The sequence below is a fragment of the Biomphalaria glabrata genome, chromosome 16 (assembly GCF_947242115.1).
Source record: "Biomphalaria glabrata chromosome 16, xgBioGlab47.1, whole genome shotgun sequence".
NCBI lineage: Eukaryota > Metazoa > Mollusca > Gastropoda > Planorbidae > Biomphalaria > Biomphalaria glabrata.
Window position 1 is genome coordinate 31208157 of NC_074726.1, and position 22064 is coordinate 31230220.

A 22064-nucleotide genomic window follows, 5' to 3' on the forward strand; every position below is an offset into this window, starting at 1 on the left:
GGGGAGGGGGGTATCTAGGAGTTGGTTTTCCGTGCTGCCTTTAGGCGCTCAGTAAACGCAACTCTGCCCGAGTCGGGTGTCGAATCTCGAGCCCCCTTCTAGGTAGCCAAGCCAAGCCAAGTTCAAGCGAACTTGGCCTCTCGAACACGCTTCCCATTATCTCATACCATGATGTCGAATGTCAAAATTAAGGCGCTGCCAGGGCTCCCAAACCCTAGATACGCCAATGCTGTGAATCAATCTTGTCCCTTAGATAGAAAAGTTTCTATTTAGAAGAACGTAACTGAAATTGATATTTTAATTTTTTTATTTTTTTTTTACATTTTAATAATAGCGCTTTTACTCAGATATAATTATAAGGCTTCTCTTCGAGTCCGAAAATTAGTGGGGAATGCAGTATTTCTCGTGGCTAAGCAGCCCCAGCTGTGACCTACATATTTTGCCACATCTAGCGTAGGCTTAACCGTTGTCCACCGGTGTTCGATTTAGATTTTCTTTTCGCCGTCTACATCTGTCCTCGGCAGTGGATTTTCACAATTCAAATGCAACCATTTTTGAGTTTGTTTTTCCAAGAATGGCGCCTTTTTATTTCCTCTTTGTAAGCAGTAACGTCTAGGATATTTGTACCGACAAAAAATATAACAAGGCCAAAATAAATATATACAACTAGATTACTTTAGTAGATGTGTATTTTCGGGAATAGACAGACAGACAGAAAGATAGATAGATAGATAGATAGATAGATAGATAGATAGATAGATAGACAGACAGACAGACAGACACAGACAGACACAGACAGACGGACGGACGGACGGACGGACGGATAGACAGACAGACAGACAGATAGATAGATAGATAGATAGATAGATGATAGATAGATAGATAGATAGATAGATAGATAGATAGATAGATAGATAGATAGATAGATAGATAGATAGATAGATAGATAGATAGATTGATAGATTGATAGATAGATTGGTTTATGTTTGCTTTTGCCAAGATATAATCTTACCCACTTTTAGGTAGCCAAGCGCTTTAACATCCGGTCGCCATGCCTCGATATGTAGATCTAGATTTAGTTTATTTGTGCATGAATTAGTAGACATATGTCAAACCTATACCTTGGAATAATGTAGAGTTTCTTTTTTTTCCACAGCAAATTGGTATACTAACTTTTTATTGGTAGACCGAACGCTATGCTGTCACAAAAATTTGAACTAACGGATTTATCCAACAGTCATACCAACTTAACGGCCATGCGTGACAGCAGGAGTGGATGTCATGTTAATATGCATGACTAAATGCATAACGCGTAGGACGTAATCATCTTCTTTTTTTGAAGTAACGTCTGTATTATATAAGATAAGAGGATAAGAATGCCTTGGATGGGTTCGTCTTTCTTATGCTGTCTGCTGCTGTAGCTGTAGGGGTGGGTGGCATCGTCCATTTCGCAGGAGGCAACAGAGAAGTAGTCTGTAGGTGTCATCTTGAGACTATACTAAGTGGGCAGATCTCAGAGTACTTGAAACTTGCCAGTCAAGGGCATAGAGAAATATGTAAGAAGATTTTCTAAATTATGTTTTGATATGTAAACTTTATTTAAGATAAGATAAGATACAATACAACATAAGAGAATGGACGGACCTGCCATTGAAAGAAGTTCTAACTAAGGCAAAAAACAGAGAGGAATGAAGTAAGACGTCGACGACGGTCCATTAGACTTAGGGATAGATAAAGTTAAAGATAAGATAATGTTTATTAATCCAATCAAATGGAAATTCAGTTTGACTACAATTGAACACCTCAGCGTAACTACTGTAATAATAACTGTATAGATGCAAATACAAACAACATTCACGCACGAAAGAATTATTACACACTCAAAAACAGGCTCTATGAGTTCTACTTCTTAGTACTTCTCAATGACGACAGCTCCTAATACAAGTATTTCAAGCAGATATTATCTGATAATTTATACTGATGGCTAGGAATATATTTATTTCAAAACAATTTTTTTTGAGGACACATTTATTCCTAAATTAAGAAACAAACATTAATAGCAAAATTGTTTGGATGGGCGCGGTGGCTGAGTGATTAAGCGCCTGGCTTCCGAACGTGTGGTTCTGAGTTCCAATCTCGGCGAAGACAGAGATTTTCAGTTTCAGGATGATTGTCCATCCAACTGTAATGTAACCTGTCTGTAGTTGAAGAAAGTAAAGGCGGTTTATCGTTGTGCTGGCCACATGACACCATGCTCATGTTAGAGACAGATGACATCCGCCCCATAGATCTTGTGCTGGTCACATGACACCATGCTCATGTTAGAGACTGATGACATTAACATCATCCGCCCCATAGATCTTGTGCTGGACACATGACACCTTGCTCATGTTAGAGACTGATGACATTAACATCATCCGCCCCATAGATCTTGTGCTGGACACATGACACCATGCTCATGTTAGAGACAGATGACATTAACATCATCCGCCCATTGATCTTGTGCTGGCCACATGACACCATGCTCATGTTAGAGACAGATGACATTAACATCATCCGCCCCATAGATCTTGTGCTGGCCACGTGACAATATGCTCATGTTAGAGACAGATGACATTAACATCATCCGCCCCATAGATCTTGTGCTGGACACATGACACCATGCTCTTGTTAGAGACAGATGACATTAACATCATCCGCCCCATAGATCATGTGCTGGCCACATGACACCATGCTCATGTTAGAGACAGATGACATTAACATCATCCGCCCCATAGATCTTGTGCTGGACACATGACACCATGCTCATGCTAGAGACAGATGACATTAACATCATCCGCCCCATAGATCTTGTGCTGGCCACATGACACACTGCTCATGTTAGAGACAGATGACATCCGCCCATAGATCTTGTGCTGGCCACATGACACCATGCTCATGTTAGAGACAGGTGACATTAACATCATCCGCCCCATAGATCTTGTGCTGGCCACATGACACCATGCTCATGTTAGAGACAGATGACATTAACATCATCCGCCCCATAGATCTTGTGCTGGCCACATGACATCATGCTCATGTTAGAGACAGATGACATCCGCCCCATAGATCTTGTGCTGGCCACATGACACCATGCTCATGTTAGAGACAGATGACATTAACATCATCCGCCCCATAGATCTTGTGCTGGCCCTATGACACCCTGCTCAAGTTAGAGACAGATGACATTAACATCATCCGCCCCATAAATCTTGTGCTGGCCACATGACACCCTGCTCAAGTTAGAGACAGATGACATCCGCCCCATAGATCTTGTGCTGGCCACATGACACCCTGCTCAAGTTAGAGACATATGGCATCCGCCCCATAGATCTTGTGCTGGCCACATGACACCCTGCTCAAGTTAGAGACAGATGACATCCGCCCCATAGATCTTGTGCTGGCCACATGACACCCTGCTCAAGTTAGAGACAGATGACATCCGCCCCATAGATCTTGTGCTGGCCACATGACACCCTGCTCAAGTTAGAGACAGATGACATTAACATCATCCGCCCCATAAATCTTGTGCTGGCCACATGACACCCTGCTCAAGTTAGAGACAGATGACATCCGCCCCATAGATCTTGTGCTGGCCACATGACATCATGCTCATGTTAGAGACAGATGACATCCGCCCCATAGATCTTGTGCTGGCCACATGACACCATGCTCATGTTAGAGACAGATGACATTAACATCATCCGCCCCATAGATCTTGTGCTGGCCACATGACACCCTGCTCAAGTTAGAGACAGATGACATTAACATCATCCGCCCCATAAATCTTGTGCTGGCCACATGACACCCTGCTCAAGTTAGAGACAGATGACATCCGCCCCATAGATCTTGTGCTGGCCACATGACACCCTGCTCAAGTTAGAGACAGATGGCATCCGCCCCATAGATCTTGTGCTGGCCACATGACACCCTTCTCAAGTTAGAGACAGATGACATCCGCCCCATAGATCTTGTGCTGGCCACATGACACCCTGCTCAAGTTAGAGACAGATGACATCCGCCCCATAGATCTTGTGCTGGCCACATGACACCCTGCTCAAGTTAGAGACAGATGACATCCGCCCCATAGATCTTGTGCTGGCCACATGACACCCTGCTCAAGTTAGAGACAGATGACATTAACATCATCCGCCCCATAGATCTTGTGCTGGCCACATGACACCCTGCTCAAGTTAGAGACAGATGACATCCGCCCCATAGATCTTGTGCTGGCCACATGACACCCTGCTCAAGTTAGAGACAGATGACATCCGCCCCATAGATCGCAAGATTGATATTACATTTAAATACGTAAAATTAGATCTATGAGATCTTATGAAATGTGCATAGCTATTGTTATTGTTGCAATTGACTTTCAAAAAACTATAAATAATTTTAACTCCCGTTTATTTTTTATAAAACGAATGATGACAAAAATGACAAAATAAATAAATTAGCGTTTGTCTTATATTATTCTATAAAAGAGAGGTTACTTCAAAAAAGAAGATAATTAGATCTACGTCCGGAAGCTCAAAATTGGAACTTGTGAAATCTGCCCATGTGGAGTATCACCAGAGAATGCAGACCACGTCCTCCAAAACTGCTCTCTTTACCAAGAGGCCAGTATAAGTCATTTGCCCCAAATCACCCCAATAGAAAGGAAATTATATGGAGAGCTCCCTGATTTCAAAACTACTTCGCAGTTCATCTCATGTATTGGTCTACTCATCTGAACACTCCAACATAACAATGAGAACGAAGAAGAAGATCTACGTCCAACGTGTTTAATGTGCCATTCTAGTCATACGTGTTAATAAGTGACTTAAACTCTGCTAATTCGTTGGTTTTCTTGCTTATTCAGGCAACCCATTTCATTCTCTAATGGCACTACTTTACTCCACTAAAAAAAAAAATTAAGTCCATCTGGAATAACCTGCCCAGTGTGCAGCTGAATATTCCGGGCTAACATAGGTTTCAACAGCCACACGAGAAAGCACAAAACCCCAGTGCAACGCCCCCAGACACCTGGATGACAAAAGTGGTCATCATGGAACAACGATGGACAAACTATATGATATATGATTTAGATCTCTTGTATGGCCAACTAAGCGAAGGAAAGAGCTCGCAAGGTGGTCAAAGAAAGTGCTTCAGGGACACCCTCAAAGCTTCTCTGAAGGCGTTCAGCATAGACCCAGGCACCTGGGAGACAGAGGCACACGACAGAGCATCATAACGTCGCGCTGTGAAAACTGGCGCACAGGTTGCTGAGGAAAAAAGAACAATGCTGGCAAAAGAAAAACGCCAGAAAAGAACAGCAAGGCCCACGACACTAGCTCCAGCTGGAATAACCTGCCCAGTGTGCGGCCGAACATTCCGGGCTCACATAGGTCTCTCCAGCCACATGAGGAGACATAAAACCCCAGTGCAAAGCCCTCAGCCCCCTGGATGACAAAGTGGTCATCATCGAACCACGATGGACGAACTATATATATATATGATTTAGATCTAGTCGACATAACGCCATAACTTAATTTTTCGTTTTATTCAAGTCCTTTTTATAAGTAGCATAAAGTTTTTCTTTTCTTCTTCTAATAAAATTGTTATTTAATGAGACCTTAATCCTAATTATACCTAGACAGCGCATATAATTTAATTTATATATCTTATTTTAGTATTTAATACGTACAAATAAAAATAAACAAACAAAATCAGCTGTCGTTGACGCGAAAAATTAAATTATAAACAATTACACCTCTCAACGATTTTCTTTACATGATTGATCCCTTTCCAAATAATTCTTTAATCGTCTCTTTTCAAAAAGATCACTGATTAGTCTAGGTCTAGTTAGTAAACTAAGATCCACCATGACAGTCTAATAACTAGGGGTATTCGATGGGAAGTTTTACCCAAATTACTGGGCCACGGTTGTGGCCACTGATGTTGTGGACTACCAATAATATTCTAAGAATACGTTTTTTAATTGAATTCTAGACTAGACTTACATCTAACTTACAGTAACAGTGATGTCTTCAAACTTCAATCAGATTACACTAGACTACAGTGTCTACAGACATATATAAATATACTGATACTCAGTGATGGATAGTATGTGAGAAAACTGTCTAAGATCAGACAGTATGATAATGAGTATGGTAAGACCCTAACTAATACTAATAGCAAAAGGACTGAGCCAGCCCTATTAATCCAGATTATAAATAATTCATGAATATGGAGGTAAATAATTAACAAGATAATTTTTCTTTCAAATCTAGCCATGATTAATGATAATGTTTTAAAAGGTCTCCGGTTCAAATCCCAGTAAAGGCTGGGATTTTGGATTTTAGATCTTTAGGTCATTCGACCCTTTGGGTTGGTAGACATGATGCGATCCGCTGATCCGCCATTTTGTTTGTAAGTTTACATTAGTAGCCTTACTCTGGCTATACTGACTATAGTAAATCTAGATCTAATACAATCGGGTTTAAGTTTCCAAAACACAATCTCTACTTTGACCTTTTTTAGTGCATTAATTTAAACAAAATGCCTAGCTACTGCTGCATAAAAGGGTGCTAAAAAAACTCATATACTATATATACGTCATTAAACAAAAAAGGAATGAGATTTTTTAGCATTCCTAGACGACCTAGGCCTAGAACTTGGCAAGGCTCTAGGGATGAAGAGATTACTTCAAAAAGAGATTACTTTGAAAAGACTTGGCTGTTGTCCTGGGGAGGTTTGAACTACGAAGGAACTTCCAAAATGTAAAACATTTTACAGTACAATTTAGTGGATTTAATTATAATAAGATAAAGTAGATAGATCTATATTAACTAGATGATACAATAAATAGTTTGTCCTTCATGGCTGAGGGCTTTACACTGGGGTTTAGTGCTTCCTCATGTGACTGGTGAAACCTATGTCCACCTATGTTAGTCTGGAATGCTAGTTATACTATATTCTAGTATAAAGACTAGATTTCATATCACTATGCTCCAACAATAGTGTATCACTTACTCCTATGGCTAAAGTCAAAAGTAAATGCTACAGATCTAGATTATATATCTTAACATATAGGATTTATAGGTAAATCTTCTCAGGCTACATTTAGTAGATCTACTGATCTAAATAGTAATTTTAAAAAACAACAATAAAGTAACATGTAGGTCAAATACAAGTTGTAAGTTAGAAATCTAATCAAGATTCGTATCTAGAAGGTTTTTTCATGGTCTAGATCTAAGACTTAAAACTGTATCTAGAATCTAGATAATTAATGTAATAATGAATACAAGTCTAGATTATAAACATGCATCTAGATCGTGATAGTATTATAAATAGTCTGTAATTGGTGTAGATCTAGTATAGAGCTTGAGTCAATATAAATAGATTCTACATAATAGTATGCTCTAAACATACTAGATCCCCACACATAGCATGTGACATAGTACTCGACTCTCAAGCTCTAGCTAGATTGACTAGAATCTTTCAATCTAGATTAGATTTAGATTTCTTATCTTATCTTATATAATACAGACGTTACTTCAAAAAAGAAGATGATTACGTCCTACGCGTCATGCATTTAGTCATGCATATTAACCAATGACTTAAATTCTGCCAAGTCACTGGTTTTCCTGGCTAGCTCAGGCAACCCATTCCATGCTCTAATAGCACTAGGGAAGAAGGAGTATTTGTACAAATTTGTCCTAGCATATGGGACGAGGAATGTGCCTTTATCTTTGTGTCTTTCAGAGTATTTTATTAAATTTTGTTTTTGTATTTGAAGATTATGGTTCAGTGTTTTATGTATTATTGCTACTTTACTTTTGAGCCTTCTGTCCTGAAGGCTTTCTAAATTTAGTGATTTTACTAAAGATGTTACTCTAGTCAAATGTGAATATTCGTTTGTTATGAATCGCACTGCTCTATTTTGTGTCTGTTCTAGTTTCTTAATGTTTTCTTGAGTTGAGGGGTCCCAAACAGAGGATGCATATTCTATTATTGGCCTAACCAAGGTTAAATAACATTTTAGTTTTATGTTCTTATTTGATTTATAGAAATTTCTTTTAATAAATCCTAATGCTTTGTTTGATTTTTTTTGATTTAACTTTTTAGAAATGATTTCCACAGGGATCTGTAAGTCTAAACAGTCCATTGTGCAAAATGCATGACCAGGCAGACATCTTTATTTGAATTAATAACTAAGATACTTTATAAAAAAAACAACTAGTTCTTGGCGTCCATTGTTATTCAAACAGTTACATAGAACAGGTATTGATCTAGAAATAAAATGTTTTTTTTAATAAACAAGTTAACTTTAAAGACCTTACGATCTATAAGGCAGATGATGTAAAGGTCACCTGTTTCTGTGGACTAGGTTAACGAGGATGTCTTGTCCAGCACAATGACCAACCACCTTACTTTTCCCCAACTAATGTCAAATACCATTTAAATCTGGTTGGACTTAGAGGTATCCCAAAATTCAAATTACCAGTCTTCAACGAGATTGGAACCTGGTACTCCATATATATATGTTTGTTTGTAAAATGTTTTACATGTTTCGGATGTTCCTTCAGAGTTGAAGATAGTTTACTTCCTAGTCCAAACCTCCCGCAGGACGACGGGGGATGGGAGCGGGTAGGGTTTAACCCTCGACCGTCGATAAATCCGAACGACAGTCCAGCGCGCAAACCGCATGACCAGGCAGCCATCCTATAAGCACAACATAGTAAAATATCTGATTGGAACAACACCTCAAGGTGTTGTCTCATTACTTTCAATAAATGAATTAAAAATATTTAGACTAAGCTTTATAGTTTCTTTGGATTTAATAGCCTTTAAATTTTTATTTTTAGAAGTGATGTTGTTCACAAGAGAATCAAATTTAACTTTTTGTTTTTTAATGAGGTGAAGTCAATCTCAGAAACCTTAGTTGGCAAAACTTTTTTAAGCTCTGATGGATTTATCCAGTAAGATGACAAGCCTGTAACTGTCTTACTCTCTTTTAGTCTGGTGTTGGCTTCCAGCATAAATAAAGTGGCTGCCACATGAGTGCAGGACTCTCCAAGTCCAACTGTACAAGAACAGTGGGCTGATAGAATAATACCATCTCGACTTATCCAGGGCTGCAGTACCTTTTCTGCTAACCACTGAGAGTGAAGAACCTAATGAAAAGAAAAAAAAATAATTAAAAATACCTGTTCATATCAAGACATTGGTCTCATATACATGCAAATACAATGAATATCAAGATATTTAGTATAATATAACAATATTTATTACTTACCTTTGCTAGTGGTTTAAAAGCCATAATATCTTGAACCCAACCATCTAGGAACTGGTTGTAAGCTGCTAAACTCTTGTAAGCCTGTAGACATTTTCAAAAGTAAAAATAGCGATAACATTTTAGTAATAGATGTAGAGCTCTTGTATAATGAAAAGAAAAAAAAATAATAAAAAATACCTGTTCATATCAAGACATTGGTTGGACTTCGAAGCGTCCTAAAAATATAGAAATTAAAAACCCAAGTCTACACCAAAAATTCAATCGAGACTAGTCAAGTGCTTCAGCCGCAACAACCAAAAGGTTTGGGCTAAGGTGTAATTAGCTTCAAATTTTAAGGAGCATTTGAAAGTTGTAAAAGAAACACAGAACTAGTATCAGATCTAGGACCATTAGATTTATCAAGTTACTAGACCCGATGAGCCTAGTCCTAGAATAAACTTTAAAAAGTCTTCAGCCCTAGACTTAGATCTAAACTGGATAGTAAAGTTTTCTTTGGTTTAGAAGTTAGATCTGATCTAGATAATACTAGTATCTAATAATAAGTAACTATTATCTGTAACCATAGTCCATATATATATTTATAAGTTATCTCTAATCTAATAAATTATAATACTAATATGTAATATATATATATATATATATAATATTATAGATCTGTCTCTCAAGATTGCTTGCGGCTACCTATGGAGGGGGTTTGTGGTTCGACATTCGACTTGTGCAGAGATGTGTTTAATGAGCACCTAAAGGCAGCACTGAAAACCTTCCAGATACCCCTCCTCTCCGGTCCACCAATGAGATTGATTGGACCATAGCGCTCTGAGCATGCTATAAGCATGAAAGTAGCGCTATATAAAAGCTAAATTTATTTATCTTATCAAGTGACCTAGAAGTGAAGACTAGATCTAGCTATATCTATTAGATAAAGATTAAGTCTCATATGCTTAAAATATGCAGCAACAGAGATATGTAGATTTTAGATGTTATCTAGATCTATTCTATAGAGTCTAGATGAGATCTAGAATGACCTACTAAGCCTAAGTATTATGTAGGCTAGACTCTAGATCTAGTCACACTCTAATCTGAGACATCATACAGATTTTGTATATAATATATAATAGATCTATATAGCCATAGATCTAGATCTAGAATACTAGACCTTAAAGGCTTGAGTAAAGAGTAGATCTCTATCACAATCTATATGAATGTTGTATATCTGTCTAGATATGCTAACTTAAATAGCTAGAATATAGATCTAGAATCTAGTCTAGATTAGTAGATCTAGATCTAATCTAGGTCTAACAATAAAATTGATTCGGAATACCTTGAATTCATCCTTTGTGATTGTGTAGGCACTTTCAGTAGAACAAGATTATAAGTGAAGATCTGGATAACACAAGGCGGGCAGCAAATCATTTTCTTTATTATGATGGCTTGCTTTCAAAGTGTAAATATCAATATTATTTATTTCTGTAATTTCCTGAATATATCTTTCTTTGCTCGACTTATCCATGGTAAGTGCCTAAAAGCGTGTGTTGACTGTGCATAGAAACCAGATTTTTACCAACAATATGTGTGCCGTGCCCTGATCACATGACTATATCTACCAACCTAAAGGTACCTGATGTGATGGGGAAGGTAAAGGCAGGTGGTTGTTGTGCTGACAACCTCATTAACCATGGGCCACAGAAACAGATGACCTTTACATCCTCAGCCCCATAGATTGTAAGGTCTGAAAGGGGAACTTTACTTTGATTTACTTTAGTGGGAAAAAAAAGTTTCTTCTTCCATTTTTTATTCATTAAACACTGTTTTCTTGTGTTCTTTTCACTCAAAAGACTATAGGACTACTTTTAGCCTAATCAATTTGATGGAGGCGTGGTGGCTGAGTGGTAAAGCTCTTGGCTTCCATGCTGGGGGTCCCAGCTATGAATCCTGGTGAAAACTGGGATTTCTAATTTCTGGATGTTTGGGCGCCTCTGAGTCCACCCAGCTCTAATGGGTACCTGACATTGGTTGGGGAAAAGTAAAGGTGATTGGTCGTTGTGCTGGCCACATGACACCCTTGTAAATCATAGGCCACAGAAACAGATGACCTTAACATCATCTGCCCTATAGACCACAAAGTCTGAAAGGAGAACTTTTACTTTTTTAGTCTGTTTGATATAGTTATATTCAAACTCATTTATGCTTTCACTCATACTAACTTTATAGATTTATGATTGCCCAATCCATGGTTCAACAAATTTAAAGATCTTACATGGCAGTATGATTAAAATGACAGTCTTTAAAGTCAACTAAAAAAAAAGTGAAATTGAAAAAGATATAAAATATTAATTGGGAGCAAATCACAACATTTTGAAATAGAAATGTACCAGCTACATCATGCTAGATGCAGTGGATACCAAGTCACAACATTTTGAAATAGAAATGTACCAGCTACAACTCACTAGATGCAGTGGATACCAAGTCACAACATTTTGAAATAGAAATGTACCAGCTACATCACGGTAGATGCAGTGGATACCAAGTCACAACATTTTGAAATAGAAATGTACCAGCTACATCACGGTAGATGCAGTGGATACCAAGTCACAACATTTTGAAATAGAAATGTACCAGCTACATCACGGTAGATGCAGTGGATACCAAGTCACAACATTTTGAAATAGAAATGTACCAGCTACATCACGCTATATGCAGTGGATACCAAGTCACAACATTTTAAAATAGAAATGTACCAGCTACAACACACTAGATGCAGTGGATACCAAATCACATCAGTGTAACTGGCAACTCAGATGTAGACTTCTTGGACAACCAGGGAAGGCTAACACCAACCACCTAGCTGGCTGTGAGCTTCCATAAGCAAATTACATTTTGAAAAAGAAATGTACCAGCTACATCACTCTAGAACATAGTGCTACATCATATGATTCAGCAGTCAATTCTACAGAAAATTGTCAAAGTAAAAAAGTAAAACAAAAACCTAACTCCAAACAATGAAAACAACAACCTTCAAAGCAATGGAAGAGATCATTTTTTCCCTGGTTTCTCTGGACAAAATAAGAGAAATAATAATCCTTACTCAGTTTACTAAAATGGAAACCTAAGAGAGCTACCCACTCAAAACTTAAACCCACAAGTCTGGCACTCAAAACTAACTGAAAAGACCTCATTTCATACAAGAATCTCAAAGAAACACCACTTATAAAATATAATTTATGAATCAGTTAAACAGTGCAATGACTCTCTCCCCTGGGACCTAAGCTCTCTTTCTGCTGTAAGAGACAGTATTGAAAACATAACCAAAAAATCTTATCACAATCAGAAAGATCTCAAGAAAATGGTGAATATTTTTCTACAAATCTAATAAACCAATAACTAGTGGGTCAATTATACAGATGGATCATCTTAAGAATCCACCAGTAACAGAGGAGCTGTCTTATTCAATAAATGGCTCAATTGAGAAAGATTAGAAAATTTCATTGCCACTGGCGATCTCTCATGCACACTTTCTAATGAATAAACATTTCTTTCTAATGTTTAAAAAAATCTGATGCCTCCTCTATCAAAAAGGTCAGGACAGCTCTTATAAATCTCAACAATAATAGCAAGAAAACTGTTCTCCAATGGGATCCCAGCACACTTTCAAATAGAGGAGAAGAAAAAGCTGACACTGCCCAAATGGGAGAATAACTAAGCAGTCTTAAATTCCATGGGAGGTGCAGTGGCTAAGTGGTAAAGCACTTGGCTACTGAACCAGGGTGCAGGGTTTGAATCCTGCTGAAGACTGGGGTTTTTAATTTTGGGATCTTTGGGCACCTCTTGAATCCACCCAGCTCTAGTGGGTACCTGACATTAGTTAGGGAAAAGTAGAGGTGGTTGGACACATGACACCCTCGTTAACCATAGGCCACAGAAACAGATGCCCTTTACATCATCTGCCCTATAGACCACAAGGTCTGAAAGTGGTACTTTACTTTTTCTTTTCTTAAATTCCACTATATCCAGAAGAGAATAGAAAAAGAAAAAAAGAGTAGTATAAACCAAAAATATAACAGTTGTCACTCAAACATCAGGATTAAGGATGCATGTTACATTCTATCGGGACTCAGTCAATGAATTATTTTTCACCTTTGAACAGGGCACAACATAATGAGGCAACACTTATTCTGAATGTTGAAACACGTGGCCTTGTTTTATCATGAGGCCCATTCAAAATACTGGCCCCCAACAGTCCTTTAGAATAAAGATTGTATGGAAAGCTGCCTGATCTGAAAAGAATGGAGTTCATCTTCGATAAATATATATATATCTGAACCCTACAATTTATAATGAGAACACAGAGAAAAAAAAACACAAACAGTATGTAATATTTAAGTTACACTTTTGTCACACAGTCTCATATTTGTTTATATTGACTATAATATTCACATTTATTCAACTGTATATTTTATCCATTTATCCTTAAAATGTTGTGCAGTATTGGCCACTAGTTCAAATGTTTGATGTGTTTAAGGCTATATAAGGTTATAACTATTCCTTTGGCTCACATTGAATTAAAATCATACATTGTAATAATTTTTGTGTGTGTCTACATCCTCTTATTGTTTATTTGTGTTTTCAGGTGGCGATTTTATTGTTTACCATGAAGTTGTCTAATTTTCAAATTTTACTGACCAAGTTTTGTACAGTGACTGATCTATCTTCAGTTTCCGAACCAGTAACTGATATCTCAAAAAAATATTGCTATACTGATGGTGTCTGTCCCCTCAGGTAATCTTTCTCTTTTTCTTTTATGTAAAGAAAATTATATGTATGTATTTTTTTATATAGAATTGGATACTGTTTGTCTAAGGTGGATACTGTTTGTCTAGGGTGGATACTGCATGATCTTTGCAGAAGCTGTAGAACACCTTTCCACCATGGAATCCATACATTGAAATGAAAATGTTCAGATTTTATCCATGATCACCTGTCTGAAGATTAGGAACTAGATATAGGTCTTGAAGTATTACACTTAATGATCTATTTAAACAAATAAAAAGAACTCTACTGTTTAACCAAAAATCTTAATAAAATTTGGAAAGACCTTCACATAAGCCTTGTTAATTTTTATTACCTTTTCAATATGTTTAATTTGTTGATTTTTTCTTGAAAAATGTGTAGTTTTGGATACTGGATAGACAACACACATACCCACATTCTCATTATAAAATAATTAGTTCCTATTTTTGGACATTATGACAAATAATATAATCCATTAGCTTTGTGGAGGTATCATCATCATCATCATCATCATCAAACTCCATTAGAGTGAGGGCTTGAGAGGCTCAAATCCTCTCTTGCAAAAGCCCTGGACAGAAACCCTGCTGTCTTGCGTAGTGCATAAATGTCGCCATACAGGTCGAGAATTTTGGGTTTCCCAGACCTGTCGAGACGGAGATCAGCAAGTCTGGGGCAGTCAAACAGAATATGAGGCACGGTTTCCTCTTCTTCCCCGCAGCGGGGGCACCGTGAATCAAAATTTGGCCATAGCCGCGAGAAATATGAGCCAACAGGACAGTGGCCTGTCCTGCACTGTGCTATAATAGCTTGCTCAGGCTGGACAGCCTCCACCACGGGGAAGTGCGGTCAGGGCGCCTCATGCGCTCCCAGACTCCACTGGCTTTTTGGGACTTGTCCCAGCACTCAAACCACTTTTCCATTTCTGTTTTTTGTATTATAGCTAGGGCTTGCTGAAAGCTTACAGCCTCATCAGTGGGTGGAATTTGCCCTCCCTGGTGGGCCAAAGAGTCTGCAATTGTGTTGCCAGTCACACCTATGTGACTCGGTACCCACTGCATAATTACAGGGGTGCCATAGCGTTGTTTAATGTTATGTGAAGCCATGATGACAGTGTTGATATTGGGGGGCCATGGTCCGAGGCTTTGCAAAGCCTGTAGTACAGATTTTGTGTCAGTGACCACAACAATCTGTGTTGTCCTCAAATGTCCCTCGCCGAGTTGAGAGTCAATGACTTTTAAGGCTTCACAGACTGCCATGGTCTCCGCATCAAAACTGCAAACACTACCACATGGTCCAAAGATTTTGACTGTGTAAGAGCCAAGAAAGTCGATGTAGGCTCCATAGCCTGCTCTTCCAGAATCTATTGATGCCGACCCATCAGTGTATGCAAAAATAGCACTGGGCTTGAAGGTATTAATGGTCTCCAGAGCTAGGATTTGAAGGTCGTTAGATGAACGGCTTTGCTTAGTGGCATTAGGGTCTACTAATTTCAATCGTATGTCTGGGGTTGTTGGGCGACACCAAGGGGGAAGGGGATGAAAGCGTTGAATGTTTTGTCGGTTGGTGGAGAGGCCAGCTTCATCAGATAGTCTAGTGGCATGATGCATAAAAGACTGCATCTGGATACGTCTTCTGCATCTTTGTAGAGGTATCAAAATGCTCTATAAAAAGATACTAGATTCAAGAAACACAAGGAAGGGAAAAGAGAAATCTATTATACATAAGTAAGAAGTAATGGGATGCACTATGGATATTAATTTTTTAAAAAGTATTACAAAAAGTAAAGTTTACCTTTCAGACCTTGCGATCTATGGAGCTAATGATGTCAAGGTTATGTTTCTATGGCTAGTGGTTAATGAGCAGGTCGTCATGTGTCCAGCACAATGACTAACCACCTTAATTTTCCCCACCTAAAATCAGTTACCCATTAGTGTTGGGTTACTGAGGGGCACCCTAAAAATTCAAAATCCCAATCTTCATTGAGGTTCAAACCCAGGACCCCACTCTTTTCTATGAGGTACACAAATCCTTTAGCCGACAAAAAATCAAAATATTGATATAGAAACGAAATGAAAAATGACTGAGCTTTTGGCCCATGACTTTGAAATGCTAATATCTATGTATACTTCTTTATGTTGGCAGATGATCAACATGATTTGTTCATTGAAAGACACTTGAAGGTGTAAGTTGTAAAAGGTTTTGAAAGACTTGCCAAAGCAATCCATTTTTGACAGGGATAAACATTGGGAGCAGCTCTAGCTGACTCAGCTCAGAGGATGACATCACAGTTAATTGACATCTTTCTGTTAACAATGCATGGATTATCTTATCTTCTTCATTCTAGGGGAATTATGCATTGAGTGAAGACATCTTGCTGTAGAAGAGAAGAACAATTCAGATAGTTCACATGATTTACAATATGGCTTTGATTGTCTTATGTTAATGGCTGGTAAAGAACTGAAACATGTAGGCTGGAGATCACTTGATAGAAATCAAGGTAGGACTGCACTTTTGCACAGAGTAAAGTTGAAGCATGTAGTTACCAAGTGTAAAATAATATTCAAATTGCTATTAGCTAAACTAGTGAAACCTGTAATTTAACATACATTAACATTCTTTTCTTATTTGAAGTCTACTGTTAAATTTCAATTCTAACATTAACCCTATTAAGTAATTTACAGGTCATGTTTCTGTCTATCAAGCTATTTACTTCTCATATTTCTATGTATTCTTCCATAAATTTCTATGAATGAATTCACCCTTGAGTGGTATATTTTTGTCTGTATTTGCAAATACATATTTGTGTTGCTTTTTGTATTTCTGACTTGCAACTTCTGAATTGAATCTCCTTTCTTTACACAGAAATCTCTGATCTACATTGTATGAGAAAATCATGAAGTGGTTGTTGTCATTGATCCAGAAACTAAGTTGCAATCTGTCTTGATAAATATATCATACAGATTTGATGGTGGCCTATTCAACCCGAGGCGGCTTAAAGCAAAAACAAAAACAAATGCAGCAGTAATCAGAGACTTGCTATTTGCTGACCACTGTGCCCTAAATGCCTGCTCTGAAAACAATCTGCAGATCATCGTCAGTGACTTCTCAAGAGCATGCTCAGACTTTGGCCTTACCATCAATACGAACAAGACTGAAGTCTTATATCTACCTGCTCCTGGGAAAGCCTTCTCGGATCCAAGCATTACTATAAATGGACAGGATATAAATGCAGTGGACCAATTCACATATCTTGGCAGCACACTCTCCAGAAATGGAAAAATCGATAGTGAAATCGACCTGCGTATCGCCAAGGCCAGTGCATCCTACGGCAGACTGTCTACAAATGTCTGGAACAGACGTGGTATCACCACAAACACCAAGCTAGGGGTCTATAGAGCCGTCATCCTCCCTACAGAAACATGGACAGTGTACAGTAAACATGCAAAGAAACTAAACCACTTCCACATGACATGTCTGAGAAAAATACTAAATGTCAAATGGCAAGACAAAATACCAGATACAGAAGTCCTTCGAAGAGCATGTCTGCAAAGCATCCACACAATCCTGATGCAGTCCCAGCTGCGATGGGCAGGTCACGTCTACAGAATGGAAGACCACTGCATCCCTAAACGAAGGAAAGGAAAGCGCTCGCAAGGTGGTCAAAGAAAGCGCTTCAGGGACACCCTCAAAGCTTCTCTGAAGGCGTTCAGCATAGACCCAGGCAACTGGGAGATAGAGGCACATGACAGAGCATCATGGCGTCGCGCTGTGAAAACTGGCGCACAGGTTGCTGGGGAAAAAAGAACAACGCTGGCAGAAGAAAAACGCCAGAAATGAAAAGCAAGGCCCACGACACTAGCTCCAGCTGGAATAACCTGCCCAGTGTGCGGCCGAACATTCCGGGCTCACATAGGTCTCACCAGTCACATGAGGAGGCATAAAACCCCAGTGCAAAGCCCTCAGCCCCCTGGATGACAAAGTGGTCATCATCGAACCACGATGGACGAACTATAAGTTGCAATCTGTCTTGGTAAGCAGTATTGAAGTTAGGGTGATAGCTTTCTTGGTCACAATAATTTAATTTGAAAATTAAAGTAATTTTTTTTGCTTTAGTAGACAGATTTATAATCATTAAACATTGTTTTAAATGTCTAAAAGAATTATTAAAACTTGTAAAACTGTTGTGAAATTATTTTCACTGTTATCAGTATTTTTTATTCCTAGATTTATCACTGCTTTTAGTTTCCTATATAATCGTTGTGTTACTATTCAAATGTTGTCTAAACATAATTCTTATTACTATTATGCTTTACAAAAAAGTGAAATAGTTTTATTCAACACTTCATACAGTTGGAGAATTTAGGGGAACACTTAGCTTATTTTTTTAGGATGGATTATTTCCTTTTATTTAAATTAAACTATAAAACTAATAAATCATATTCTATATTTAATTTTTATTACTTATTTTCAAATATATATCTAGGCCTTCATAAAATGCATACAAAAACATGTGAAAAAATTATGTTGATTAACTTTGATGATATTGTATACTTGATGATCATATTTTTTTCAATATCAAGAATGATATTGGTCAAATGAATTGTAAAATGTGTTGTGGACTCAAGCCTGTTTTTAGACTTTGACTTTGTTACAACATAATCAGAAAATCCTGCTGCACTTAAATAGACTGTAGGAAACTGAAGTAATGATAGCTTGTATAACTTGTTTGAAATGTTATGGATTCAGACAAACTTGACCAGAGATCATTTAATGGATGATCTGTCAGAAACTAGATCAGTTCAAAGTCCATTGTGATGTTGTAAGGAAAGAATTTCCTTTATGGAGAAGGACTAATAAAATCAAATTGTTGTGTTTTTTTTTCTGCTTTACTTAATAATTAATTCATGTACTAGTTAATTATTCCAGTAGTTTGTGGAACACCTAGTCAGGCTTTCTGTGGGGAAACATTGACATACTATATGAAGCAGATAGTGACTCAAATGATCATATTGACAGCATTTTAACTTTATTTCTGTACAGTTGTAATAGAGTTTTAGAAAAGAACTTTGATACATGGCTCTAGCTTTAGCCATGCATTAATGAGTTTAAGTAGTTTTTTATTTTAGTTGTAGGCAGGGAGTTGATTGGTTGATGTCTCAATATACATGATCATGTATTATGGTCTGGCAGTTATGCTGGGTAGGGCACGTATCCCGTATGGGAGATGAACATATGCCAAAGGCAGTCTTTTTTGGTTAGCTAAAATGTGGTTGACGTAACAGAGTCGCCCCACGGAAACATTTCATGACCAACTTAGGCGTCAGCTTTCCTTGGCTGACATAGAAGAGAGCACCTGGTTGCATGCAGCCTCAGAAGGATACAGCTGGAGGTCACTCATGAAGGTTGCGGGATACACATTTGAGACCAAAAGAAAATCCGCTGCCGAAGACAAACGCAGACGGCGAAAAGAAAATCTAAATCGACCACCTGCGAAAAATGGTTATGCTTGCCCTGGATGTGGCAAAATATGTAGGTCACTGCTGGGCTGCGCAGCCATGGGAAATACTGCACTCCTCACTAATCTTTGGACTCCAAGACAAGCCTTATACATGATCATTGTTAAGCTCACTATCAGTTCATTATTTAGAATTTTCTTTAAAAAAAAAGCATTAAAAAAGTTCCCCTTTCAGACCTTATTGTCTATAATAATATAATATTAATAATACATGCTTTGTCCAATACAAGAAAAAATAAATATTAATTGTTTTTTATATTTTTTTAAATTTACTGTCAGATGTTAGTCACTTTGGGAGCAGTGATCTTGAGATTTTGATGCTAGATACTCTCAGATTTGAAAGCCGGTATCTTGGATATTTTCTTAGCTCCTCTAGATCAAGATGGCAAAGAACTTTATAAGGATAGGTCTCCCATCCATCACACAACATTCAAGCACCAATGGGTTTCTTTCAAAGAGTTGAAGATAATGTTTGAATCAGATTTATCTTTTTACTACCTCTGGCATTTTTTTTATTCGTCTCATGCTAAAAAGTAATATTTTTTTTGCAAATTAGAGGACAGAAGGTAATATCAACACTGGCACTGGTGTAGATGAGAGTAGCTGGCAACTGATGCTTCCTGATAGAGACAATTAAGCTCTCAAGAAGGCAGTGGAACACACATTTAAGGCCAAAATAAAACCTGTTTTGAAAGTCAGGGGCAAAATTAAAAAGAAAACCATTGGATCCTTAAAGGACAACAGCTTTGTCTGCATCAGATGATAAAAAATATGCATGGAGAAAGAGGGTTTGCATAATATTGATGTGTAAAAACAAATGTCACAGATGACAAGCTCAGCTCTGCATGGCCTATACAAATGTCATTAGGCTGATTGTTGACAAAGGGCAAAAGATGAGCAGCAAAATCCAAGTGTGTTAATAGAAAAATAGAGTTAAGACTTGACTCAAAACATTTTGAAAGGACTTGTTATGACAATATCAATGCAATTAAAACAGAAGGAAAGGCTTGATGAAGACTTGGAGAAAGGTTCATTTTCTAAATGACTCGTTTATGTAAATTTCATTGACTTTGTAGAATTTGAGTTCAATCTACTTAACTGTGTTTATTTTATGCATAGGTCATCTGATTCTGTAGCCTATGGCTAACGAACAAAATGACCAACTGCCTTTACTTTTCCCCAACTAATGTCAGCTACCCATTAGAGCTGGGTCTTCACCAGGATTTGAACCCTGGACCCCTGGTTCAGAAGCTAAGCGCCTTACCACTCAGCCACCGCACCTCCCTGTTTGTGGTAATCAGGCTATTTTATCTTGCTGCTGTGATGGATCACCAGGGATGAACAAATGCATGCTGTAATGGATCACCAGGGATGAACTAATGCATGCTGTGATGGATCACCAGGGATGAACAAATGTATGCTGTGATGGATCACCAGGGATGAACAAAAGCATGCTGTGGTGGATGACAAGGGATGAACAAATGTATGCTGTGATGGATCACCAAGAATGAACAAATGCATGCTGTGGTGGATCACCAGGGATGAACCAATGAATGCAGGATACTTAAAGAAATTGTATTGAAGGGAATCCAAACACTTACACCCATGAAGCCTTCATGATTGATGCAATGTGCATAAAGAGGCAAACAATGTATGATTCTAATACTAAAAGAATGACTGTGTTTGTGGATTTAGGAACCAAAAGCTTATCAGAAGAAGCAAAAGAAGCAACAGAAGCCTTTGTAATAAGGATACTTTTGTTTAGCTTTGCTGTTTAAATGTATCTTCACATTGAAACAATATTATATCCTTGCCCAAACCTCCAAAAGCTGTTGTAGATCTGAATTAACTGCTTTACTCTGTTCAAATTGAAACTGATATTGTCTTTCTAGTCTTTTTTCCATGCATTTCTTGATCAGAAAACTTTTTTTTTAATTCTTCATATCCTTCAAAACACTTTCAGTACAGTGATAGTAAATATTAAGGGATCAATAGTATATTAAAAAATAAGAAATTCAGTAAATGCCCCAGGAATTGGTCAAGAATGTTGTGTTGACAGGCAATAAATTGAGACTTGTTTAGACCTGTTTCTAGAGTTAAACGGGTTAACCCTAAACACCAATTTTGTGACTTGTATTTAATGCTGAGGTTTTAGGGTTAAGGCTAATTCTTAAAACCATTCAACATTTTTTTCATGTATTGTAGTCACCTCAACTGAATAGTGCTGAACACAGATGACAGGCTGTGGATGAGATCAGAAAAGAGCAAGCAGGCTTCCAAAGAGGCAGATCATGTGCTGAAAAGATTTTCATTGTATGAAACATTATAGATCAAAGTCTTGAATACCAACAATAGCTAATGATCAGTTTGGTAGACTTCAAACAAGTATTTGATAGTATCCATGGAAAATGGCTTTGGAAATAGAGAATATGTCAGCCCTAA

The 22064-nt window shown here is 37.8% G+C and overlaps 1 protein-coding gene across 2 annotated transcripts; it reads right to left on the minus strand.

Moving 5' to 3' along the window:
- Positions 1 to 8572: 8572 nt before the first annotated feature.
- Positions 8573 to 10700, minus strand: LOC129923460 (uncharacterized). 2 transcript variants are annotated; one of them, XM_056014423.1, is made up of 3 exons: positions 10641 to 10700; positions 9320 to 9400; positions 8573 to 9197 (listed from the first exon to the last, which is right to left on the minus strand). In XM_056014423.1, the coding sequence occupies exons 2-3, from the start codon at positions 9341 to 9343 to the stop codon at positions 8901 to 8903; spliced, it is 321 nt and encodes a 106-aa protein (XP_055870398.1). In that variant the 5' UTR covers positions 9344 to 9400; positions 10641 to 10700; the 3' UTR covers positions 8573 to 8900. The 2 variants fall into 2 exon arrangements, with proteins under 2 accessions (XP_055870398.1, XP_055870399.1); XM_056014424.1 differs by lacking the exon at positions 10641 to 10700 and having other exon boundaries at positions 9320 to 9807.
- Between the last annotated feature and the right edge of the window lie 11364 nt (positions 10701 to 22064).

Bases quoted from the DNA above. Each gene is read 5' to 3' on its own strand.
- LOC129923460 (XM_056014423.1), bottom strand. From the start codon at position 9,343: ATGGCTTTTAAACCACTAGCAAAG. The intron at 9,198-9,319 runs GTAAGTAATAAA...TCTTTTCATTAG, and splicing joins CTTTTAAACCACTAGCAAAG to GTTCTTCACTCTCAGTGGTT.